Genomic DNA, 27668 nt, shown 5'->3' on the forward strand with positions numbered 1-27668 from the left:
TTCACTTTCAATCTCAAGGCTTTAATTGATTCGTCTTACTATTCCTGACTTTTCTCTATATTGCATCATGCATCTTATCCTGGAAATAGTAGCGTTTGGGTTTGTATGATGATGTACTTATACTGATGTGCCATCTTTGGCCATGCTGGTTAAGGCTGCTCGGAATGAGAGCTCTCAGCAAGGTCTGCAGACCATAGGCTCACCACCTCTGGTATAAGAGTTGAAGTCTCGAAATCATTTCCAGTTTGAGCCCATTTTTTCTGTAGCTTTAATTATATTTACATCAGAATGGCAGTGATATTGATAACAGTAGCAGCTTGTATGCCTTACTGGCTAGCTGTTTGAGTACCTAAATAAAAAAAAAGACTATTGTATTTCATGAGCATGTGGGGCTATTTAAAATTTTGTTTCCAGTTTCACTCCATTACACCAACAGATGTGCCTGCATAGAGGCCAGAAACACAACATACCAGTGTAACAGTCAGGCCTTCAACATTTTCATGTTCAATAAACTGTAAATAAATACCTTGTGATACAAACAACTTGATGCCGTTTAAAGCTCCAGTAATATTTTTTCTTCATTTTGACTTCTTCTAGTAAACGTGTCTGTGTGTTTACACATGCACATGCTAAGACTGACTTTTCAGTCAGTGCTTCCATGTTCTAAACAGCCTGTGTGTATGTGTGTGTGTGTGCGTGCACACGCATGCATGCACACGTACAAATTTTTCAGTAGTGACTCCTGGTGACTGTCTGGACCAGCTCCCACAGTTTTCTTGGCAAGATTTTCAGAACTGTTCTGCAGCTACTTGCTTCCTAAGGCTGAGAGAGAGTGGGTGGCCCAGGTTTCATGTCTAAAGTGGGACTAGAATTCAGGATCTCTCAGTTTCTGCCCAACTGTCTTAATCTATAGATCTTGTAGTCTTAACCACCAATGAATTTGCTGGTTTTTGCATATCAGCTTGCTACTGGACAAATTGGTAGAGACTTCTTAGAAATCAGATAAATGTATTTCCTAATGATATATACAGTAGAGGGAATATGCTTCATAATTTATATTTTTTTTCGTTTTCTTTTCTTACAAGGAAACCTATGGGGAAGTAAATTTTATTCTCAGAACTTTGTGATGGAGGTTTGGCTGAAAGACATACCTTGATCACCTTCATGGCTGACTGTATGTTTGAATCGCTAATTCCTCACTCTACCTGTTATATAGCATCCTGGTCTGAATACACATTAAGTACTATATCCGAGTTGCCCTTGTTACATTTACATTGCATCCAGCCAAAAAAAGAGTGCTTTTCCTTAGATAATTATATTCCGGTCATCCCACAAGCAATATTAATGATTTTAGTTATTACAATTAGTGCACATGTTTATTTCATATGTAACCTTATGTGCTTTTCTGGCTACTTTTTATGTTAAAATAAATGTACTAAGTGCCTGTACTCTAATTGCATTAATGAAACAAGGAATAATAAACCACAGCCTCCAAATCAATGACTGCCAATTTCTCCAGCGATCACTGGTAGCTCGCAAAGATGTGGTTCATGATGCAGATGGCACTCATATAAGGTCTTCCCTGGCACTCATGTATGGAGCCTGAACTTACACATGAAGAAAGCCTTAGCTGGTGTAAAACTGTCTTCCCTTCTGAAATTTGCAGTCAGTGTACAAAATCCAGTTACACTTTCACTGTTTGAAGTGGAGTTTCATGGCACAGCTCCCATCTCTGCTCCCAGTTTCGAGTAATTAAATTAGTAACATTTGAAAGAAGGATTACGGTAAATCATTTCCCAATATATAAGGATGATGTGGCAATAGTATGAACCGCACGTCCTATATACACTTCTCTGGAAGGAGGGGACATGTAGAATTGAATACATGAAGGCCTCCTCCCATCAAAAGAGTTTTTTTTTAATTGGTTGAAACAAGGGTTTGGTTTTTTCCCCATTCAGTTTTGTCAGATTCTCAGAGACTGCCTGAATAAGTCACTACAGTTTTCTTGGCAAGGTTTTTCAGAAGTGGTTTGCCATTGCCTCCTTGTTAGGGCTGAGAGAAAGTGGCTAGCCCAAGGTGACATACTGTAGCTGGTTTTGTTCTGTACTTCTAAACTTTGACCACCGGTTATTGGAAGCCCAGGAACAGGAAAGTGGGATGGGTGTACTCTTGAGGGAAGCCTGCAATGCTGCAAATGTTGCTTTTGGTGAACTGCGTATAGAAAATCCACTAGTATAGGATGGTAAGATAGACAACTTTTAGACAGAATCCCGCCTGAAGAGTGGAGCTCCTCAAGTATTATGTCAGTAGACCAGCCAGAACACAATCCAATCCCAAAGCTGATTCTCTAAATCTCTGCAGAATATTAAACATTAAGGCCTTGTCTGTCGGTCAAGGAAATCCAAGTTAATCGGCTTGTCTGGCACCAGCACAATACGGGAAACAGACTTCACATCAGTGCACCGCGGGTCTGGTCTGATCAAGAACTTCTGGATTATCTGGAAACAACCCAGAGAAAAATTGCACATTATTTCAGTCTAGTTCTACTTTGCCCTAAATCCATTCACATTATTGATATTTGTTTCCAACCTCCTGCACCATAGCATTTTATGACAAAATGGTTGCCCATTGGCAAAGTTGTGAGAATGGAGAAGAATTATCTTTTTCTCCTAAAGGCATATCCACTAATCAATTCATAATTAAAATGGTAGAATCCCCAAATATACCTTCCTCTCCTCTCCTCTCCTCTCCTTTCCTTTCCACCATAAAGTTATATTAACATCTTCTGGTATAGGGAAATCTCTACTTCTCTGACTTTTTCATTACTTCTTTAATGAGGAACTAGTATTATTGCATCCCTTTCCCTCTATTCCAGCTACCCACTGACGTTAAATCTACTACAAAACGCAATGAGATAGGAAAGAGAGAATGATCAGTCCCACAAAGACCAAGAAGTCACAGGATTATCAAATATCCTATATGCTTGCAGTATTAGACTCAGGTAGTCTTTGACCTATCACTACAATTGGGACCAGAATGTCTGTTGCTAAACAGAATGGCTGTTACAAGTGAGTTAGACTTGATTTTGTGACCTTTTTGCCATAATTGGTTCTTAAGTAATTTAGAGAAGAGCAACGTAGTTGATATGGGGTCTGGAGGCTAAATCTTGGGGTGAACAGTTAAGGGAACTAGGTATGTTTCGCCTAATGAAGAGAAGGCTCAGGGGAGACATAATAATAGTCTCCCAATGTTTGCAGGACTCTCACAGGGAAGAGGGCATCCATTTATTCTCCATAGCACCCGAAGGCAGAACAAGAAGCAATGGTTGGAAGCTCATCAGAGGGAAATTCAGCCTGGAAAAAATGGAGGAATTTCCTGATAGTATGAATAATAATCAGTGGAACAGCTTGCCTCCCAGAGTGATGAGTGCTCCATTACCGGAGATTTTCCAAGAAAACACTGGACAACCATTTGTATGGGATGGTACTATAAGGACTTCTGCTGTGAGCAGGGGGTTGGACTAGAAGACCTCCAAGGTCCCTTTCGCCCCTATAATTCTATGATTTGTTAAGTGAATCATGCAGTGGTTAAGTGAGTCCGGCTTTCCCCCCTGACTTTGCTTGTCATCAGCTGACTGGGAAGGTTGCAAACGGCAATCACAAAACCCTGGGATACTGCAACTGTCATAAGTACATGCCAGTTGCCAAGCCCCTGAATTTTGATCATGTGACCATAAGGAATGCTGTAATGATTGCAAGTGCAATGACCAGTTGTAAGTTCCTTTTTTCAGAACTGTTGTAACCTTCACCTTCCACCTTCTGGGAAATCACTAAGAAATGTATATGTCCCATAAAAAAGTAGGGGGAATTCCACCTATGGACAGAAATCAGATCCCAGAAATTCAGAGTTGGAATTTGGCTATATTTTGCAGCTACGATATCACAGATCATACAGAGACTGTCCCGTGTACCCTTACACAGAGAAATTACTTACCCTGACAAGAGCCAGATACATTTCAAGTTCAGCAATGCGACGCCCTGCACAGGCACGTACTCCATAACCAAAGGGAATGGAACTGAAGGGGTGAGGAGACACCTCTCTCTGGTCTCGCAACCAGCGATACGGCCGGAAGCATTCTGGCTCTGGAAAGTTGTCCTCATCGTGTGAGATGCCGTAGTGAGCCAGGACAAAGAGGGTCTAAGCCCAATGGAAAGCACAGAAAATTAGAAAAAGGATTTCTGAATAAGTCAACGGAGTTATACTGGTCTTCCACAAGGTTCTTCCTCAGGCAGATCTATGATGGTGGCAACAAACATGGGCAGAGTCTATAGTGGGATCCCTTTCATGTGGGAGATGATAGAATATGGCATTTTTCCAAAATACAAATGCTGTCAGTAGACAAAGATCAAGCTCTATGGTGTATGTGCAACAGGCACAGAGTCTGTGTCTTCGGCAGCTGTTGGTATTGGCCAAGCAGTGAGTTCTCAGGCTGCATGGGCTGTTTTACACCCAATAGAAAAAAATTATCTAAAAAATAAAATTGCTTTCTAATTTAATCTTTGACCCTTATCTATTCCAACCTGTCCATTTTCCTAGACTTTGCTTAGTTCTGCCTAGCATGGACTGACATTCCTGGTGGATGCTAGCATTCCTACTATCTGCCTACTATCCCAATGATAACGTCACGTTTCACATTCTTTCTGGTTACTAAGCCCAATTCACTTAGAGACTTCCTGGTTGCAAGATCAATAATACACCAGTACTTACATTCTTTGGGAACTTGTATCCTTGAATGACAACTTCCTTCTCTGCAATAACTCGTGCGTTGGTGGGGACCACAGGATAAAGCCTATAAAGGGGGACGTGGCAGATCAGTAGGCAGCACGGAACAGCAGGAAGAGACCCCTAATGACCTAGGCCAGTGATGGCAATCCTTTTGGGTTTGGCATGTTGAAAATTTGGAAAATACCTATATGGCTGTGCTGGCCTGTCACCCTAACCCCAATAAAAGAAAAAAAACACACAATTCTTTCATATTAATTTAGTTTCAAAAAATATACTGTCCAATGTTATATGGCTCTCCCGGATCTGCTGCATGCCCTTCAAGTGGGGGCACATGATCTCCAGGATCTGCTGCATGCCCCTTCACTTCAAGCAATGTTCTCCTTCTGTTGACAGGTCCCTGAGGCCTACCTATCGGTAAGATAGCTCCAGGTCACTTGAGACCTTTGTCTTTGAAGTGGCTTTGGAGAGTACTCTTTCATGGCCCCTGCAGCCTCTGAAAATCATGCAAAAGCATGCACCATTCTCATGTGATTTTTGAATCTCCAGAGGCCATGTGTGTCATGGTTCCGACAGAGACAAATAAAGCAGAACTCTGAGGCTTGCAAGTTCCTCAAAGAACATGTTTATTGATACAAAGTATCGGCATGTCAAAAGTGAAACCAAGTCTGAATAGACATGTAACAATCCCCAATACAAAGTTAAGAAATCTCACCCCTAAAGCTATGCAAGCTACTACATTCCCCAATACAACTTCTTGGTGGGCTTTTCATGAAACACCCAGTCTGCAGTCCCAGGAGCAGCCAATGACCTTGGTTCCCATGGGAGAAAGTCTGTTTTGTCTAGCGAAGCACCTGGTAAACCCCCTCCCTCTGTGCTATGTGTCAACCGAAAATGAGTAAGGAAAATGGCTGCAACCATGTTCATTTTCAAAGTTGACCATGTAAGAGCACCACCCCGTTCTCATGCGGCCTTCTCAGCCTCTGAAAAATCACGTGAGGACTGGGCATGCTTTTGAGAATAACTATTGACAGATGTTGGTGAATGAATATTGGTGTCACCCAAAACAGTGTGGTGTGTCACTTTTGACACATGTCATAAGTTCGTCATCACTGACCTAGGCTTTTTCCACAGCAGTGCTGGTTCTACCCACAAACCATTAGCAACATTTTTATACTACTGTATGTGTTCTCTCACTCTTTTGAAACAGACACACAGGTCTGCTGGCCACCAGGGAGTCCCAAAAAGTGGCCTGCCCTTTCTCGTTCTTCCTTCCCTGCATTTGTTTTGTGGCAAGGAAAGAAGATTTGAAAAAACCAGGCAGAGCAGTCGAAAGCAAGAATTAAACGTTAGTCAAATGCGATGGTACTTTTGCTTTGGGACAGAAGTGGGAGCTCCAGGAGCTGAGGATACGGTTCCTGCTGATGAGGAACCCTCTGGGCAGAGTTACAATGCAAATAATAATAATAATAAACATTTATTGTCAAAGTACAACATGTGTACATTGAGATTAGCTGAGCCTCCCCCCGTGCTCTCATCCTCAACACACAGTGACAACAAACCCTCCATCCTACCACACTATGTGAACCAACTACACCACACACCGGCCTCCCAAGTCAATTCTGCATAAGTTCAGAGATTTTGTCCCATTTAAAAGTCTAACAGCCCACAGATAAAAGCTATTTTTCAGCCTGTTGGTACGGCTGGCTATACTCCTATATCTCCCACCGGATGGTAGGAGAGTAAAGAGATACCGTCCAGGGTGTGAGTCATCCCTGAGAATCTTCCTCACTCTTCCAAGGCAACGAGCCCTGGCGATGTCATCCAGTGGTGTCAGGGGACAGCCCACAATGTGCTGTGCTCACTACCCTCTGTAATACTTTCCTGTCCGCGGCTATCAGACCAGCATACCAAACCACAATACCATACGAGAGAGGACGCTCTCTATAGTAGACCGGTAAAAGAGGGTCATTAGCCGTTGTTCTACCCTGTTCTTCCGCAAGACCCTAAGAAAGTGAAGCCTCTGTTGGGCCTTTCTAGCCACCTGGGTTGTGTTAACTTTCCAGGTCAGATCTTCACAGAGGTACAGTAGAGCACCCTTCGTAGTATTTTTGCTGGAGCAGGAGTTGTGTTCATTAACTTTTGAAGTTAATTGGATAAACATGCAAAGCCTTTTAGAAACTCCAAGGCAGAGGTGAGAAGCAATTTGGGGTAGTGGTTAAGAGCATGAGGCTTGAAAACTTCTGGTCCTCCCTTAGGCACTCAGGTTGACTCAGCCTTCCATCCTTCTGAGGTAGGTAAAATGAGGACCCAGATTGTTGGGGGCAATAAGCTGACTTTGTAAAAATGCCACTGTCCCCCCCCCCGAAAGCCCTAATAAGCAGGCATATACATAGAATGAAGGCTATTGCTAAGCACATTGATTTGTGCTTCTTAGATTGTAAGCCGCCCTGAGTCTTTGAAGAAGGGCGGGATATAAATGGGATTAAAAAAAAAAGCCAGCTTGATGACCTTGGACCAGTTACTTATTCCCAGCCCTAGGAAGGAGGCAGTGGCAAACCACTCCTGAAAAACCTTGCTAAGAAAACTGCGGACTAGTCCAAGCAGTTGTTACAAGTCAATTCGAAGGCACACAAATAAACAAAAGGGAGAAAAGAACCCCTTTTTTTTAAAGTAAAGAATGCCAGATCCCAAGAGAGCATTGTAAAAAGGTGATTATAGTGTTTTGATACAAACTGGCAGAAAAGTCGTGACCCAGCTAGAACTTAGAACAATCTCCTTTCAGATCAATGTAGTCATCAGGAGTCAAGGCTACCTTAATGGCAAGCATACACAAATACAAAAGCCATAGGGGGCCCCACAGAAGCATACATGAAAATTGGGGAAAATACTGTACTAGTTTCCTGGGGACTGACAAATATTCTGTTTGGGCTTCCCCATTTCCTGAACACATCAGGTGGTCCAGAATTTTGCATTCGCAAGACTTCCAGTCTGCTCTTACATTCTTATGACTACAGGTAGCCCTCGACTTATCATCAACTTACCTTGGAGTTACTTATAACCCAGATCTGAAGTTCTGACAGTTGCTCCTCCCCCCCGCAGTCACACAACCTTCAGGCACTCAGCATACAGCTGCACAAGGCTGAATATGACTGCGCTTTACTAGGGTTTTGTTGAAAACCGGCACTTCCAGTTTTCGGCAAACTGCACCCACGGCAAGCAACTGATCTGCTTAATGCCCATGAGGATTTGCTTAACAACCACTGCATGAAACTGGATCGTAATAATGGTGCAGGCTTCGTTATGGTTGTAACTTGAGAGCCGTTGGTAGTTTCTTTTTTTTTTTTTATTTTTATTGAAAAGTTTTAAAATACAGTTTTCCCTTAAGAAACCCCCCTTCCCCCTCCCTGCTCCCCCCCTACCTCCCCCCAACCTCCCTCCCTCCCCCCCTCCCTCCACCCTCCCCCTCCCCCCCCGACTTCCCAGAGCTAAATACAAGGTATATATATAAAAAGCAATCATAAACAATCATATACTAACAACTATAAGTTCTAAAATCCATCACTCTCTAGCTTATATAGGATAAGACACACCTTAACAATATTAAATATATATAAAAAACTAGAATAAAAAAAAAAAACGAAAGAAGACTTATTCAAATGCTACGTAAAACTTCTTAACCCTATACTTGTTCTGGATAAACTCAATCCATTTTCTCCATTCCATAATATAGCGTTCTTGCGAATGATCTTTCAAATAAGCCGAAATCTTCGCCATCTCTGCCAGGTCGGAAACCTTTAAAGTCCACTCTTCTATGGTCGGCAGTTCCTCTTTCTTCCAATATTGGCCTATCAAAAGTCTTGCCGCCGTAATTAAGTTCAACATCAGCTTAGTGTCCACAACTGTAGCGTCTGCAATTATTCCCAACAAAAAAAGTTGCGGACAAAACTTTATCCTCTGTTTAAAAATCTTCTGCATATTCCACCAGACTTTTATCCAAAAAGCCTTAACCTTTTCACAAGTCCACCATATGTGGAAATACGTTGCATCTTCATCACCACACCTCCAACACTTAGGCTGATAATTCGGATACATACTTGCAAGCTTTTTAGGATCTAGATGCCATCTATAAAACATTTTGTAAAAGTTCTCTCTTAAATTTTGAGCTTGTGTAAATTTTACGTTCCTCACCCAAATCTTTTCCCACATGTCCATTGTAATAACTTCCTGGATATTTTGGGCCCACTTTATCATACAGTCCTTAACAAGCTCTGTTTCCGAGTCAATCTCTATCAATGCAAGGTATATCCGTTTAATATGTGCTGACCCCTGATTTCTAATCTGCTTTATCAAATTTCCATCAGTCATTGTAAATCCATTTTTCTGGTCTTCTTTCCACCTGGCCTGTAATTGAATATATTGAAACCAAGATTGAACAACCTTCTCTTCTCGCAAGAGGCTATATGATTTCAAACACCAAACATTCCTTTCCAGGCTTAAAATTTCCTTGTACGTAGTCACATCATGTTTGAAACCAGCATGTATATTTTCTATTGCGTGTTTTGGAATTGCCCACAATGGTATCTTGCTGCTTAGCTTATGTCTATACTTCTTCCAAACTCTCAGCAATGCCTGTCTTAAAATATGCATCCTAAACACAGTATCTACCTTCTTATCATACAACAAATATGCATGCCAGCCAAACAACAAATCATGGCCCTCAAGATTTAATAACCTCAATTGCGTCAAATTAATCCAATCACTTATTCCTACTAATGCAGCAGCTTCATAATATAATTTAAGATTAGGCAGTTTAAGGCCACCTCTCTCACGAGTATCCTGCATAATCTTAAGTTTAACTCGTGGCTTTTTCCCTGCCCACACAAATTTATTGATACCTCGCTGCCATTCCTCCAAATTAGAGTCTTTCTTAAGAATCGGTATCATTTGAAACAAGAATAAAAATTTGGGCAGGACATTCATTTTCACTGCTGCAATCCGTCCCAGCAAAGACAATTGCAATTTTTGCCAACTCTCCAATTCCTTTTGAATTTTCCCCCATAGTTTTTCATAATTATTTTTATATAGCTTTGTATTAGAGGGCGACAAAATCACCCCCAGATATTTAACCCTTTTAACAATCTCAAATCCAGTTAATCCTTCTAAGAGAGCCTTCTGTGAAACTGTCATATTTCTAGCCAAAATTTTAGTTTTCTGTATATTTACTTTAAATCCAGAAACCTTCCCATATTGTGTTATTATCTCCATCAGGTCCACAACAGAGTTCTCTGGCTGGGTCACTGTAACAACCAAATCATCTGCAAATGCTCTCAATCTATAGTCCTGATCCCCAACTTGTATCCCTTTAATTTTTTCCGAGTTCCGAATCTTAACCAATAGTATCTCTAATGTTCACACAAATAACAAGGGCGATAACGGACACCCTTGCCTTGTGCCCTTCTCAATATTACATGCTACTGTCAGGCTATTGTTAACTATGATTCGGGCAGTTTGTTTTTGATATAATGCCCTAATCGGCTGTAAAAAATTTTCCCCAAAATCCATTTTATCTAGAACTTTCAACAAAAATTGCCAATTCAATTGATCAAAAGCCTTTTCAGCATCTAAAAAAATTAGCGCTGCAGAGATCTGGTTGTGCCTTTCCAAAAACTCTAACACATCAACTATATGTCTCACATTATTTTTCATTTGCCTACCACTAATAAACCCCGTTTGATCCCCATGAATCACCTGTTGCAGAACCCTCATCAGTCTATTAGCCAAAACCTTAGCAAATATCTTATAATCTGTATTTAAAAGCGATATCGGTCTGTAATTTTTAACTAAAGTAGCATCCTGGTCTTCCTTCGGAATCAAAGAGATAAAAGCTGTTCTCCAAGACGGAGGCACCTTTCCCCCCCTCTGGATTGTCTGGAACAGTTCCTTTAACGGTTTTATCATCTCTAATTGTAAGTTTTTATAATAGGCCGCAGTCAAGCCATCCGTGCCTGGTGCTTTATCCACCTTCAGTTCCTTAATAGCTCTAAAAATTTCTTCTTCTGTAATCAGTTGATTAATCCCCTCTTTTTGTACTTGCGTAAGAACCGGGATGCTAGCCTTCTCCAAATACTTATCAATATCTTTTGCATTAATGTCCTCTTTAGTATATAATTTCGAGTAAAAATCCACAAAGGCATCCTTAATAAGATTCTGTTGATACACAACCCTTCCTTTATACTCAATCTTATCTATATTAGATGCCCTTTGTTTTTTCCTCAGTCTATAAGCTAACCATCTGCCTGGTTTATTAGCATTGCAGAAAGTATTATGCCTAGCAAACCGCAGATTGGTCGCCACTTGGTCAGCCATTAATTTATCAAATTGTCCTCTTAACAGTCTAATAGCCTCCTTGATCTTCACATCCTCTGAGTTCAAAATCAAAGCCTTTTCTTTTTCCTTTATTTCATTCTCCAGTTCTTTCCTTCTAGTTTCCACTGCACGTCTATGTCTATTATTCATATATATCAACACTCCTCTCATGTAGGCCTTGCTAGCATCCCAAACCATATCCATAGAGGTACCCTTATTCATATTAATCTCAAAAAAATCCTTCATCCGCTGTTTGCATTCTTCCACATTTCTCTGATTTCTAAACAAATTCTCATTTACGCGCCATGAGCGCCTATCTCCTTTTTCCTTATCAATCTCCAACCACACTGGACTGTGATCAGAGATAATTCTTGCGCAGATCTTCACCTTTTTAGTTCTCAAAAGAAAATCATTAGTCAACAAAATAAAGTCAATCCTCGAAAAAGATTGGTGTCTATCAGAATAAAAAGTATAATCCTTCTCCTGCAGATGTCTATCACGCCAAATATCTCGCAATTCCAGGTCATCCTTCATTTCAAAAAAAGATTTAGGCAGTCTAGCGTGACTTGGAATGCGCTTAAAGGCTCCAGCCTTATCCAACTGTACATCCATAACTCCGTTCCAGTCCCCCATAAAAATAAAGGATTTATAATCCAACTGGGTAAGCTTTGTATGAAGTAAACTAAAAAAGTCAGCTTGTTGTTGATTCGGTGCATATAATCCAACTAAAAGCGTCTTTTTACCTGCTAACAACAGCTCAATCATAACATATCTTCCATGCTTATCTGCTTCGATTAGATCCGCTGTTAAGGCACTTTTAACATAAACAACCACTCCATTTTTCTTATTCTCTGCAGAAGCAACAAATTGCGTACCCAGCCTCGAGTTCAATAAGTACTTTTGATCCAAAACTCTAATATGCGTTTCTTGCAGGCATATAACATCTATCTTAAATTGTTTTAAATATTGAAAAACTTTCTTCCTCTTCTGTGGTGAATTTAGTCCATTAACATTCCAGGTTAAAAATTTAGTTGCCATGTATATCCTCGAAAAGCTCTTGGACCACAGCTTTGATAGGACTAGCTTCCTTAGGCCGTGCTCCTCCCACAGCTTGGCTATGAATGCGTTGTGAAGAATCTGAAGGCTTTTGCTGATCTTGTTCTTTTATTTTCTTTGCTCGTTTTAAAGCAGCACGTGTCACTCTTTGCTCTCTAGGATCATCCAAAGAAATTGTAGCTTGATCTCCTCCAACACCAATTTCCTCTGTTTCCTCCTCTTGTTGTTCTTCTTCTCCAGATCCCTTTCCAGCTTCCAGAAGCGTTAATGGGGTTGCTTTTAAGACATTATTGTAGAAATCACGTGCTTGTTTCACAGTAATCAGCCTGTACCTTTTACCTTCATACATCACCATCAGCCCATCTGGAATCTCCCATCTGAACCTTATATCTCTTTGCTTAAGCTCTTGCACAAGAAATGTATAGTCCTTTCTTCCCCTTAAAATCCTTGGAGGAATTTCCTTTAAAACCAAGACTTCTTGTTCAGCAATCACGACCTTAGCATCATAGGCAGCTTGTATAACTTGATCTCTAATTTCTCTTTTTGCAAAATAAACCACCACATCTCTAGGCAATTTTCTCTGTCTAGCAATCCATGAATTCACCCGAAACACTTTGTCCATAGCTGCTCTTATTTCAGATGCTGGCTGGTTCAATACCCCTTCGAAAGCCTCAGAGATCAGCTGCTTTAAATCTTCTTTAACATTCTCTTTTAAACCTCTGATTCTGACAGCAAACTGCATCTGGTAATATTGGGTAAGGCTTAACTCCCTTTCCAATTTGCCTCTTACATTTTCATTCTCGCGTGCTTTTACTTCTAATATAGCATTCCTTTGAGCCAAATCATCCACTTTTTCATCTAAATCTTCCACACATTCCGCCACTTTATGCACTGAAGTCAAAATGTCTACCCTCATCACGCTATACTTCTGTTCCATCCTCTCTTCCATTCTTTCCTCGAATTTCTCCAATTTCTCCTCCATCTGTGCAAATTTATCAGCAATTGATTGATTAATTGATTCCAAAAGTACCTGGGCATGTTTATCCAGAGCATCTCGCAAATCCTTCGATGTCAGCACTTCAGGAGGGTGCAACGCCTGTAGTGATGATTGTTGCACCGGCGAGGATCCTCCACTCCGGAGAGTTTTAGAGGGAGGTTTAGCCGCCATCTTTTAATCCTCAATTATGACGCACTTTTAATTAAAGTTTAAAAAGTCCAACAAGTTCGAGAGTATAGTAAAATAATCCTCTTCACCTTTTTCCCTCTTGCACCGCTCTGCCTGCTCCTTTAAATCATAGTCCTTTCTTCAGGCAGGGATGGTTCGCAGACGCCTGGCTCTGCTCCAAAAAAATCGGAGCAGAGACGACGGCCAGCTGGGAGCAACCCAGGCTTCGGGGGAGTTCGATCCTTCAGCCGCCCAAGCTCCAAGCTCAGGCGGCCTCGGAGAACTCTACCCCTACCTGGGGCCTCACCCCCTCCTCTTCTCCTGAGGAGGGGGCTTCAATTTCGCCCGAACAGCTGATCGGCGCTGTTTCGGGCGAAAAAACAAACAGCTGAGCCGCGGGCAGCCAGGGGAGGCTGTCTTCGGCGCCGCGCCGCCACCGGAAGTCCCCGTTGGTAGTTTCTTTGAAACCTTGGGCAAAGTGACCAGGGTACAAAGCTGCAGCAGTGGCTATTCTGTCCTTGATCTGAGGTTTAAGACTGCACCCTGCTTCTTTGCTCAAATACTGAGAAGATCCTACCTGAGAGTCTCCTTGATTACTGCCTTAAGCAGAGGCATCCTGCTGATGTCTTTGGCTTCAGGGATTTGGCCTGTGGGTAGTTCTTTGGCTATTTCCTGGTACAAAGCTTCCTGGATGTCTGCATTTTTAGCCAGATGGTACAAACACCAAGACAGAGTATTGGATGTCTGAAAAGACCAAACAAGAGAGTGAAAGGGATAGGCATCCGCTCTGGGCAGGGGAAGGAACATATAAGTCTGGTGACATCATCACAAATGCTGTGACGTATGTCTTGTGTCAGACACTGGGATGCACATGTGTAAAGGCATTCGTATGATGATTTCACTGTAGGTGGGTCACTGCTGCAAATTGCTGCGGGTGCATTGCTTGTGAAAATGGTCCCTTCTGGGTAGAAATCGCTAGACAGGATCTTGGAACAGACGTGGGTTCTCAAAGTCCTCTTATAAAGGTTAGATGGTCCGAGCCAAATTTCTCTCCCAACACTGTATGATAAATAAAACATGGCAGTTTGCTATACTGACACATTCCTCAAAATTAGAAATGTGACTGTTCCCCTTCTCTTTTTTTTTCAACGAGCCTATCTGTTTCCGATAGGCAGTTCTTGATGAATTTGTAGAGAGTTTCCCTTACAATTCAAGCTTATTCCTAAGTCTGAATCTCTAATTTAGAAGAAGGACGGAACACAAATACAGGTGAAACTCGAAAAATTAGAATATTGTGCAAAAGTTCATTTATTTCAGTAATGCAACTTAAAAGGGGAAACTAATATATGAGATAGACTCATTACATGCAAAGCAAGATAGTTCAAGCTGTGATTTGTCATAATTGTGATGATTATGACGTACATCTCATGAAAACCCCAAATCTACAATCTCAGAAAATTAGAATATTACATGCAGTCAATAAAACAAGGAGTGTACATAGAACAATATCGGACCTCTGAAAAGTATACGCATGCATATGTACTCAGTACTTGGTTTGGGCCCCTTTTGCAGCAATTACTGCCTCAATGCGGCATGGCATGAAAGCTATCAGCCTGTGGCACTGCTGAGGTGTTATGGAAGACCAGGATGCTTCAATAGCAGCCTTCAGCTCTTCTGCATTGTTCGGTCTCATGTCTCTCATCTTTCTCTTGGCAATGCCCCATAGATTCTCTATGGGGTTCAGGTCAGGTGAATTTGCTGGCTAATCAAGCACAGTAATCCCACGGTCATTGAACCAGGTTTTGGTGCTTTTGGCAGTGTGGGCAGATGCCAAGTCCTGCTGGAAAATGAAGTCAGCATCCCCATAAAGCTCGTCTGCGGAAGGAAGCATGAAGTGCTCCAAAATCTCCTGGTAGACGGCTGCGTTGACCCTGGACTTAATGAAGCACAGTGGACCAACACCAGCAGATGACATGGCTCCCCAAATCAACACAGACTGTGGAAACTTCACACTGGACTTCAAGCATCTTGCAGTGTGTGCCTCTCTATTCTTCCTCCAGACTATGGGTCCTTGGTTTCCAAATGAGATGCAAAAGTTGTTCTCATCAGAAAAGAGGATTTTGGACCACTGAGCAACAGACCAGGTCTGCTTTTCTTTAGCCCAGGTAAGACGCTTGTGACATTGTTTGTTGTTCAGGAGCGGCTTGACAAGAGGAATACGACATTTGAAGCCCATGTCCAGGATCCGTCTGTGTGTGGTGGCTCTTGATGCACGAAGTGCTGTATCAAAGCACATTAATAGAAAGTTATGTGGAAGGGAAAAGTGTGGAAGAAAAAGGTGCACAAGCAGCAGGGATGACCGCAGCCTGGAGAGGATTGTCAGGAAAAGGCCATTCAAAAGTGTTGGGGACTTTCACAAGGAGTGGACTGAGGCTGGAGTCAGTGCATCAAGAGCCACCACACACAGACGGATCCTGGACATGGGCTTCAAATGTCGTATTCCTCTTGTCAAGCCGCTCCTGACCAACAAACAACGTCAGAAGTGTCTCACCTGGGCTAAAGAAAAACAGACCTGGTCTGCTGCTCAGTGGTCCAAAGTCCTCTTTTCTGATGAGAACAACTTTTGCATCTCATTTGGAAATCAAGGACCCAGAGTCTGGAGGAAGAATGGAGAGGCAAACACTGCAAGATGCTTGAAGTCCAGTGTGACGTTTCCACAGTCTGTGTTGATTTGGGGAGCCATGTCACCGACTGGTGTTGGTCCACTGTGCTTCATTAATTCCAGGGTCAATGCAGCCGTCTACCAGGAGATTTTGGAGCACTTCATGCTTGCTTCCACAGATGAGCTTTATGGGGATGCTGACCTCATTTTCCAGCAGGACCTGGCACCTGCCCACAGTGCCAAAAGCACCAAAACCTGGTTCAATGACCGTGGGATTACTGTGCTTGATTGGCCAGCAAACAGGCCTGACCTGAACCCCATAGAGAATCTATGGGGCATTGCCAAGAGAAAGATGAGAGACATGAGACCGAACAATGCAGAAGAGCTGAAGGCCGCTATTGAAGCATCCTGGTCTTCCATAACACCTCAGCAGTGCCACAGGCTGATAGCTTCCATGCCACACCGCATTGAGGCAGTAATTGCTGCAAAAGGGGCCCAAACCAAGTACTGAGTACATATGCATGCTTATACTTTTCAGAGGTCTGATATTGTTCTATGTACACTCCTTGTTTTATTGATTGCATGTAATATTCTAATTTTTTGAGATTGTGGATTTGGGGTTTTTCATGAGCTGTACGCCATAATCATCACAATTATGACAAATCACAGCTTGAACTATCTTGCTTTGCATGTAATGAGTCTATCTCATATATTAGTTTCCCCTTTTAAGTTGCATTACTGAAATAAATGAACTTTTGCACGATATTCTAATTTTTCGAGTTTCACCTGTATAGTAATTAAATAAAAATGCTATAAAAGATATTCAAAGTCAAGATTTGTAAGATTTTTTTTCAGATATTCACCCATACTGAAAAGGAAGATTAAAAAAGGAATCTTATTCTCAGCCACGGTCCTCAATCCTTTTGTAACAGCTGATTTCCCCCCCCCCCAGACATTTCGGGGAAGGCTCATGGTTCAGGGTAGAACGCATGCTTTATGCAGAATAGGCAACAGGTTCAAAATGATATTACTCAAGGTCAGAGAATCAGAAAAAGGGTCTCTGGAAGCCAGCAAACTATTGTCACTTAAAATGCTAACAACTGTGCATCACCATCAGCCTTGTGGAGGGTGCTAGTACAAAAATATAGTAAATAAAACAGACAATTCAGCAAGTAGGCAAAAGAACCTGACTTTGTACAACATAGCTTCCTGTGTATTTATGCTCTAGAAGAGTGCTCTTAAGCATCTCGTGCAATGATACCAAATGTTGGGCTGAGTGTCAAGAATTTGGAAAATGCCTAGCTTGACTCTGCTGCCGTGCCATACTTGCACACACATCCCAAACAAAAGGGAAACAATTCTCTATTACCCCTCCTCCCCAGTCTAGGCCATCCTGTACTGTGGCACTTGGTAGGGCCAAGGTTGGGCCTGAAATAGAGGCCTGGGTCTTGACTTCAGCCCTAATGCCACTACTGCTACTCAAAAAGACCACTTCACACCATTTGCCAAGGTGTGATTGTCCTGCAGCCTAGCAGTCCCCAGGATCTGCCACATACTGCTTACCTTTAGGTGATGTTCTCTTTCTGTTGACAGGCCCCTGCGGTTTACCTGAGGCTGCTCTGGGTTGCACAAGGCTTTTGATCTTGAAGCAACTGCAGAGAATCGTCTCCTGTGGCTTCTGCAGCCTCTGAAAATTGTGTGAAAGCATGCCCCATTCTAACATGATTTTCAGAAGGTCCAGCGTCTGCACGACAGCACAGTCATGAGAACCAGGCATGCTTTCAAGAAAAGTTGCCGGGTGTTAGTGAACATGGGCAAAACACTCTGAGGTGTCATCTTTGACACTAATGTTATAGGTTGCCATCACTGTTCTAGTGCATATTTGGGCTTTCAAGCAGCATTGTGAGGAATATAGGCTGGTCAGCAGGTGACAACATGCTCAACAACATAACAAGCCTTTGCCATCACTTTTGCTCAAGCGTCCAGGCACCCTTATAGGAAGAATAGGAAGTCAATGTCCTACCGTGTCAACACCAGCCAACAGCAGCTCAGCTATGCTTCCATATATCTCTTCATGACTAAGCCGCCCACTGGAAAGCAAGTATGTCAAGTATCCTGAAACTTCCTCACCCCGTTCCAGACGCTTCTCTAAATCCAAAGTCTTCTGGTCAATCAGTTTTTTTCCTATAGCATGAAAGAGCTTCAGTTACACAATATTGAGACTAGCGAGACTAGCAATACAATAGCCATTACAATGGACAGATTTTCATCCATTGATTCCTTGGCTGTACAAAGCAGCTTAAAGAAAATGCAAAATTCCCCAAGAGGAACACAAGACAAATGTCAGCTCCCTGGATGACATCAAGCTGATTTGACCAAAAATCCAGAGAATTATTCCCAAATCCCTCTCACTCACATACCAAAGGCAAAGATAACATCCCAGCCTTGTAGATAGCGGTTAAAGAAAGGCATCATGTTCCGTGTCCATTTGGGTAGGAAGGTGACAAAGACAGAATTCTTGAACATATATCCAATAGCATCAATGAATTTTTTTGTTTCAACGGGCATCTGTTTGTCTAGACAGCCAATGCGGGTCTCAAAGAGAATATAGGAGATACCTGGAGGTGAAAAATACAGTTGAGTCATATAATTTAAGGTGCTGGTACTTACCTTTAAAGCCCTACATGGTCTAGGCCCGGGATACTTGCAGGACCGTCTGCTGCCGGGGACGACTTCCCATTGCCCAGTGCACTCACACAGAGAGGGCCTCCTCAGGGTGCCGTCGGCTAGACAATGTCGGCTGGCGACCCACAGGGGGAGGGCCTTCTCTGTGGGAGCCCCAGCCCTGTGGAACCAGCTCCCCCTTGAGCTCCGGATGGCCCCGGATCTCCGGTCCTTTCGCCGTGACCTCAAAACTTTCCTTTTTCATCAGGCTGACCTGGACTGACGACAGGTTTTTAAAAATGTTTCAATTTTTAATTGTTTAGTTAATTTATTTTGGGGCTGTTTATTTAATTTCTCTTAACTTTTGTATTGTTGTTTTTATTGTTGTTAGCCGCCCTGAGTCCTTCGGGAGATAGGGCGGCATATAAGTCCCAAAAATAAATAAAATAAATAAATAATTATGCAAAATGGCAGCCAGTAGGAAAAGAAAGCTGCAGTCTAGAAAGAAATGGGTCAGATAAAGATGTGATGTGGGAAGAATGCCATTAGTCATAATGAAAGCTATTGTGGTTATGCTTCTGATTTGTATAGAAATACTGAAATGGATGATAGTCCAGTGAGCAGGATATATACAGTGGCCATACTGGTAACTAGACAATATTTGTAGACAGTGGACTCAAACTCTCCAGGGAGTGATATTCTCCCTGCTTGGAAGCATGGTGTCTGCTCTGTCTCATGTTAAGGCATCTTTCATCCTAGACTTCCAGAGGTGCTGCATTTCAGCTCCCTTAATGCCCTAGCCAACAATTCAGAACAATTCAGATTCATAAATGAAAATGGGAATCTTTACTTGAATCTTGCGATAAATTGCTTTGGCTGAATCCTACTGGTCAACTTTCATCCCCTTTATGTCTTTGTGGGGATAGATTACACACACACACACACACACACACAGAGAGAGAGAGAGAGAGAGAGAGAGAGAGAGAGCCACCTGATTCCTGTTTTCCTTTTCCCTATCTCTACAATGTCACAGCTCGATCTACAGTATAGGCAACGTTTCTTTTTTTTATTATTTGTCCACAGCAGCCCAAGGAAGGCCTGATAGGTCCTTCTTTATATTTAACATGTATGTTTTAAAGAGTACAAGTAGATCAGCTTTCCAGATGGCAGGGGAATGAAAATAATTAGGCTTGGCCTTATTAAAAGGCATAAATTTTTGTGAGTGGCAGATTGGTCTTTCCCTCTCTTCCCCCTCTGTCTCACCCAAATTTCAATCCTACATCCATTCAACGTCAACCTAGTCATTTTGTGCCTCTGATGAAGTAAGCTGAAGGTTATGCTTTTTAATAAAATGTGTCAAAAAGGAATGTACCACTAGATTTTTCCTGCTTTTTGCCCACCATAGACTAACCAATTTTCTTCCTACAATGTCTATAATGAGGAACAGCTAAGCAGGAGGAATGTAATCTTCCCCCTCTACTGAAATTCTGAACAAAATATTTCTGCCTGCAACCTTTTCTTCTGGTACAACCACAATCTTAAGAAAAGGAGTTTTCTTCATGAATTTTGTGGAGGAAGGAAGAAACAATTTCCCCCTTGGTACATGCAGCAGTGATAGTGTTCAGCTTTACATTTGATCCTACTTCCTTTTAAAATCCAAGCCAAACCAAATCTTGCCTGGAATCATAAGATCTTATATTCAGTGCTTTTTTTGTAAAAGAAAAGGGTGCCGGAACTCACACGTCATACAACCTGCCTTGCCTACCCTACAAGGTTCCATCCGAAAAAGGTGCCGGAACTCCGTTCTGAGCGTTCTATGAGGAAAAAAAGCCCTGCTTATATTCAGCTTTATTGTGACTATGCTCACATGATACTCTCAACCACAAAGCAGCCAGACCCATTTGTGGCTATTTTATTGTTTCGTGTCATAGAACTTCCCAAAGCTCAGATGATTCAGAAACAAGTGGCTAAATAAGTCATAATAACATCCCGTACCAGAAAGAGCCTCAGAAATCAAAGAACTCATAGCTCATTCATGGCATCACCACAAGCTACAAACATACCTTCTAAGGCAAATCGGTACAGCAGGTTGGCCATATCTTCAACTTTTACTCCTGAGGAACTTTTTCTTCTCTCCTCTTCAAGGTGCGCTATGAGATCAGTCACCACTTCATTGAGGGAATCTGCATACAGCATAGCCTCTGAAGGCTTGAGCATCCTCTTGTTCAACACCTGCCGAAGACGGTGCCACCTTTCTCCATCCCTAAGAATGTGAGAGATGTTTTGTTATCCCTTTGAATTTGTCCAGAGTGGAAACCAAAACTGTGAGTACTAATACTATCTGGCTCATTGGTTAAAGATACTGAACTTGTCAGCTGGTAAGTTGACAGCCCAGGTTCAAGACTTGAGTGCCACACAACTGGGTGAGCTCCCGTTCTTGCCCCAGCTCCTAGCAGTTTGAAACCGTGCAAATGTGAGTAGATTAATAGGTACCACTTCGGTGGGAAGATAACAGCATTCCGTGTGCCTTTGGCGTGTAGCCATGCTGGCCGCATGACCATGGAAAATGTATTTGGACAACGCTGGCTCCCTCAACCAAGAAACAGAAATGAGCACACTACCCTAGAATCAGACACAACTGGACAGGAAAATCTTTACCTTTACTTTATTGTAAGATTACAGTAAGAGAATCTTGCAGGTCTGAAAGCTCTTCACCCTTTCCTTCACTTTACTTTCTACAGAAGTGGGGGGGAGGTCAATTTTGAGATGCTTTATTAAATTACATTTCTGTTTTGGGTTTAGAGTTAGTTTATCAGAGTGTGGTCTAAGCTTCAGCTCTTCCTCCTCTCTTCCTCCTTCAGAGGCTATGCTACATTAGGGTTACAATATTCTCACATGCTCACATTTGGAGCATGTGTGGAATCAGATGCATTACTAAGAATCTATTGAGAGAGTTCACTAGCAGACTTAACTAAACTAGCTAGGTGTGGTTAAGTCTCTTTGTTTATAGGGTTTGTTTTTTTTAACATACACACACACACACCAGACACACTTTCTAGAGGTTTTTTCCCCCTTTATTTTTTATTTTCCAGGTATAGTAAAATTTAAGGGACGCGGTGGCTCAGTGGGTTAGGATGTTGAGCTTGTTGATCAGATGGTTGGCAGTTTGGCGGGTCGAATCCCGAGTGCCGTGTAACAGAGTGAGTGCCTGTTACTCGTCCCAGCTTCTGCCAACCTAGCAGTTCGAAAGCACATAAAAATGCAAGTAGAAAAATAGGGACCACTACGGTAGGAAGGTAACAGCGTTCCGTGCGCCTTTGGCGTCTTGTCATGCCGGCCACATGACCATGGAGATGTCCTCGGACAAGCGCTGGCTCTTCAGCTTTGAAACGGAGATGGGCACCAGCCCCTAGAGTTGGAAATGACTAGCACGCATGTGCGGGGGAACCTTTACCTTACTATAGTACATTTTTCTTCTTTTTCTCTTCAAGGCACCTTTTTGTTATAACAGGTTAGGCATCTGTATATTGTAATACATGTGTATATGTTTTGTTTTATATGTTTGTGAATATATCTACCACACACATAAGCATACATCTCACATACCCCACAAGTTATGAAGTTTCTTTTAAAGAAAGATTAATTCTAATCTTTTTGAAATTGAACAAAAATAACTTGCACAATAGGAACCATATGAGTTATAATCTAAATGATAGAGGGTGCCAGCTGATTAGAAGACATTTGGAGAATTTGCACAGTGCTGTTATTTAGGTCAAAGATCTACAGTATTGGTAAAGCTTACATGACATTTCTGAAAAAATACTGTTTAAATAATATTTATATCTTCTCCCTTACAGATCCATGGCAGGTACCATGGCTGCAAAAGTCATGCTCAGAAATTAGCCCTAAGAAGCACAGAGTTTACTTCAGCTTCCCTAAAGAAATGAGTTGCTCTGATACAAGCATTCTCAGGAATTAGAATGAAATGTAAGCTGCTCTTCCAGACATTTCAAAAACATAATACCTTCCATGACTGCTAGGCAGGCTTGAGTTACGTTTTCTTAATTTTGCCAAAAGGAAAAGTGCACATGTCATCATACAGGTTGTACTGGAGCTAGCCGATATAGTAATTAACTTTTTTGAGGCACAGCAATTGATTCATTTTCATCCTTATGTGCAGATTATAGATAAGCCTTGGGCGTACTTGCAGATCTATGTGAATTCATATTAGAAGTCTGTTTCTTTGTTTAATTTCTGGATAGATTTATGGTAGGTAACTGCTTGACACTCACTCAGTGAAGGGGCCATACGGTAAGTGCCGTATGTTTCGATGTTCCTTCCAAAGGACCATGTCACTCCGTATTGGGTATTTTCCTTCCTGACGTAACAGCTCCTCTAAGATTTCTGGACTTCCAATATTAATACTAACATAAGGACCAAAAGCAGTCTTCCATATTGGGCCATATCTTTTCTTGAAAACAATCTAGAATAGAAAAAGTAATGATGACATTTAGAGGTTGTAAAAAAAATGGTGTGTGTGTGTGTAGGTCATTCACTGGTCAATGGAATAATTGTGTGGAGTCAGTTATTCAGACTGATCCAGTTCTTCAAGCTAGAAAGCAGTTTGGAGCCTCGGCAGATTTATTTATTCTTTATTCTTTCTCTTCACCTGCTCTCTCTCTCTCAGCTTAGAATGAGTGGCAGATAAATTAGGGGTTGAGGTCTGTCAAAACTATTGCCAATCCCAGCAGCGTTAGCGTCCTGGGTGGTTTTTCTCTTTCCCCTCATGAAATATGAGCGCTGCAGCAAAGGTGGGGGGAGGGGGGAAGAAACCAGGAAAGAAACAAGATTGGGGTGGGAGAGGAAATACCGCTGCTGGCTGTGGAATGTCAAACTCAATACTAAAACAATTGGTTTATGTCAGGGATGGATGCAAGTGATAAGGAACACATTTGAAACATTTCTCTTTTGAGTTGCAGGCACCCCCCCCCCCCCCCCCGTAACCAGTTTCTGCACTTGCCTGTTCCTTTGTCCAAAAGCTCAACCTGAGCTGTTTCTTAGAATAGGGATGAAATAGATCTGAAGACTGGCTTTTACACTGAGTTCTCATTTGTATGAATATTTAAGGAAAGAATCACATATTTTTTTCCTCTTCTGTGGGAAGCTTCAATGATATCCAGATTTATCTATGTATATTTCTAGCTAAACACAGTTTTTTTTGTTTACATGATTTTATATCAAACCCGGAATATATTAATGCTCTCCAAAGGCAAACCTCTAGGACCCCAACAGTGGAGAAACTGGGGTACAACCTTCCCTCCTAGCCGCAAAATTGGTGGCTAATGACATGGGATGATAGAAGTCCTATGACTTCACCCCCAAACTTTGCATATCTTTACTCTTTGTTCTCATCTGATGTGACTATTCTTAAAAATAAAGTCATGTCATGAACCTTGAATTTAATTGGCCTAATTTTTGGAACAATTCACAACCAGCCTCATACACTAAGCTATTTAGTTACTACACAGATTCTAGTAGCTAGGAGAGACTGGCAGCTTTCCCAAAAATAAATTGTTTCTACAAAAACAGCCTTTGTTTTTTGTTCCTAGCAATCCGACAGTTTTACTGTTGAGTTGAACGGATGTCCCTGACGTCCAATGTCTGTATAGCCTGTGATGTCAAAAGGCTATTATTGTGCCTATCTGATTATGATATTCGTTTATACTTTGGTGTTCTAAAAATACACAAAGAATCTCCAAACTGATGTTTAATAAAATATAATGATTTTTGCTGAATTTTTGTTTCATCTTGGTAAATTGTGTTAGGCACTTATTTCCCTATAAGAGCACATTATAGATTCCGTAGTAAAGCCAACTAATTGCATATGCTGTTTTTCAAACATGATAATTCCCAGCCCATGATTAGTACATTATGTCATCTGCTGTGGTGAAATAAAATTGCCTTTTAAAAAAATCTTTCTATTAGTTTGGAATCCAGCACTTTAATCTGTACATCTGAACTTCTTGCAACATTTTGTTATGGAAAGCAGAAAAAACAAGTTTTTCTAAACAATCAGGTTGGTAAGTAGCCTGAGCTGACAGAGGAATTCAACCACTTGGTCAGAATAGAATAGAATAGAATAGAATAGAATAGAATAGAATAGAATAGAATAGAATAGAATAGAATAGTGGATGGACTCAACCTTTTCCTAGTTTTAATTCACACCTTCTAATTTTCCTTTTTCTCAGGTAATTTCTTATCTCCTACTCTCTGAGCACCCTGCGAAGGCAAAAAAAAAAAATGAGTTCACTGCTTTTGAAGCCTAAGTTTATGACTTGAGGAGACCATTGGAATTTAGGACACAGGAGTAGTTTAATTCCATTTTAAAGTGTGACAATAATGGGGTATTATCCACTTTAAAAGCCTACAGCATGGGTGTCAAACTCTCCACGTCATGTGACATATTGCAACTCTTTTTGCATTGCCGGCAATGGGGTGGGCACAGCTTTGGTATGATGAAACTGGTCCATGGGCCGGCAGTTTGACACCCCTGGCCTACAGTGTCAACATCTGTAGGAAGTTACAGGCCTTCAATATTCTTAATTTTATTGGCTTTAGTATGCATAGGAAGAGGTAGTGATGTTGATTTATGTAGTGCTTTGACATTTACATCTTCTTTCAAGTTTTTTTTACCATAATTCTATTTTATTTCAGAAGACAACCTATTACCTGCCTTCACACATCACACCAAGCCATTAATCAAGGCTTGTTGAAAAAAGCCAGAATTAACTAAATTTACTATATATATTAAGTCATGAATCAGATAACAAGTCAAAATGTCTTGAGCACAGAAGAAACTAAGTCAAAACCATACAAACCAAATTTGGGTTTAATCTATGTCCTATTTCATAATGTTTCTTTTTTATTTGCATAACCTCTGATGGATACAGATTCAGAATGGAAAGGAAAAGTAATCTTGAACGTAGCTGAGGAGATCCTTCCCCATCTGATGCCTTTCAGATGTTTAGGACTTCAATCCACTTGCATCAAGATGGCTATTGAAATGTAATTATATAAGATGAGGCAACCAGAATGATTAGATAGAAAAGAAATATTATATTGATATGATCATTATTTCTAGGAATATAGGGAAAAAATCGTATAAGTAACTGTTATATATCAAAATAATAAGAACTGTATTATTTCAAGGTTTGCAAAGACATTTTGGGGAAAGGGGGAAATCAACTAAATGTACCATGTGGATTAGGGATTATAGAAACCAATTGTTAATGACTTTTCTTTACAAATATAAACCCAGCAAACACACTATTTACCAACTATTAAGTGATTTATGTTTTTTAAAAATCAACAAAATATATGGGGGGAAAAAGAAATGTAATTATTTGATGTCAGGTTAACTGAAGTCCTGAGGGCATCAACTGGGGAATATTTGTCCTGGAGCAATGTTCCACTTGAGGAAAATACAAAGCACCTGCAAATGTAATCTGCAAGCCAATACACATTTATTTACATTTGATTAGCATAAAAATGACACCCCCCCCCAGCAGATACATAAAATTATCAAGGGATCCTCTCACCGTTTGAAACCTTCAGTTTTAATTTCTGGTTGCATAAAAGGCCTAGAAACGTGAACTTCCCAAATGCCTCTTGAACCGCCTCCCTTCTGTCACATGTTTTGATTGACAGGAGTCATTGTTTTTAAGAGGGAGAATACTTTTTCCTGGCTCAACTCTTTATTTCTTCACCTGTTGAGTTCCAGAAGCAGTGCCCTCTAATGCCACTGACACTGGAATGCTGAGGCCGAGGCAAGGTTTCCGTTCGATCTACCAACAGTCATCTCCCAAATTCTGCAAATATGGCTTTGGCAGAAGGGACGTTAAACGCAAGTGCATCCCGAACAGAAGCAAAGTGGCTTTCTCCTCATTCCATCCTGATCCTCTCTAACAGGGGTCTTCAAACTTGGCCCTTTTATGACTTGTGGACTTCAACTCCCAGAATTCCTCAGCCAGCTTTGCAAAGTCCACAAGTCATAAAAGGGCCAAGTTTGAAGACCCCTGCTCTCTAAGAAGCTCCTGTGGTTGGTTGGTTGGTTATTTATTTATATTTATTTATTATTATTTATTTATTTATTTATTTATTTATTTATTTATTTATTTATTTATTTATTTATTTATTTAGATTTGGATTTGGATTTGGATTTGGATTTGGATTTGGATTTGGATTTGGATTTGGATTTGTATACCGCCCTATTTCCCCGTAGGAAATAATACCATGGGCTGGGCTCAGACTGAAGCAGCAAAAACAGAGCTCCGCTCTACGGTGCTCAACTTAACTCCAGCAGCACCTCCGGGCCCGGTTGTCGCCTGCCGGCATTTTCCAAAAACGGCAATCATTCGGCTCGTCGGCTCATCTCTAGACTGCCGTGCAGCCTTCCGGCTACTTGAAACGAGCGATGTAGGTAAGAGCGGCAAGCGGTTCTCTCCTCCGCAGGACCGCTCCCGCCCCGGAGACGTCCGCGGTGGCCTCCCAGTTACATAACGCCCCGCGCTGGCCCTCACCTGAAGTTGGTGCGTGTGCAGCAAGTAGCCTTTCACGAAGAGCCAATAGAGGCCCTCAAGAGGCCCCATTCCGGGCAACTCCTCCGGCCTCTTTAGCTGCTCTTCACGCCGGGGGACCGAAGCTGCCTCTGCAGCGCTAGAAGTAACCCTCCAAAGGGTAGCCGGGCGGAGTACTCCGGGCGGCGACTGCAGGCAGCGCCTCAATGTCCCGGCAAAGCCGCCCCACTTCACCATAGCGCGACTGGACGACTAGCCGAGAAGAAAGTGGAAAACAGTGAAAGGAAGTTGACTTCCAGCTAAGCGCGGGAGGAGCTGTCCAAAGGCGTACACGTGAAGAGGAAAGAAGAAAAAAAACAGTAGAAGCGGGCGGGCACAGTTAATAGCCATCGAT

At 41.7% G+C, this 27668-nt stretch overlaps 1 protein-coding gene across 1 annotated transcript; it reads right to left on the bottom strand.

Annotated features, from left to right (window-relative positions):
• Positions 1-397: 397 nt before the first annotated feature.
• CYP27A1 (cytochrome P450 family 27 subfamily A member 1) lies at positions 398-27668 on the bottom strand. Its single transcript, XM_081327169.1, has 9 exons — positions 27278-27668; positions 22991-23181; positions 20762-20961; positions 18455-18652; positions 18058-18218; positions 13950-14116; positions 4768-4849; positions 3994-4197; positions 398-2498 (listed from the first exon to the last, which is right to left on the bottom strand). Exons 1-9 carry the CDS (start codon positions 27509-27511, stop codon positions 2373-2375), a joined length of 1563 nt encoding a protein of 520 aa, XP_081183295.1. The 5' UTR covers positions 27512-27668; the 3' UTR covers positions 398-2372.

The sequence above is a fragment of the Vipera berus genome, assembly GCF_964194415.1.
Source record: "Vipera berus genome assembly, chromosome: 1".
NCBI classification, from domain to species: domain Eukaryota; kingdom Metazoa; phylum Chordata; class Lepidosauria; order Squamata; family Viperidae; genus Vipera; species Vipera berus.

What these genes read in the sequence shown, in the direction of transcription:
- CYP27A1 (XM_081327169.1), bottom strand. Translation starts at nt 27,511, where the DNA reads ATGGTGAAGTGGGGCGGCTTTGCCGGGACATTGAGGCGCTGCCTGCAG. An exon ending in CCGTATGGCCCCTTCACTGA is followed by an intron (nt 20,962 to 22,990) that starts GTGAGTGTCAAG and finishes TCACATTCTTAG; the next exon opens with GGATGGAGAAAGGTGGCACC. An exon ending in GGATGTTATCTTTGCCTTTG is followed by an intron (nt 18,219 to 18,454) that starts GTATGTGAGTGA and finishes TTCATGCTATAG; the next exon opens with GAAAAAAACTGATTGACCAG.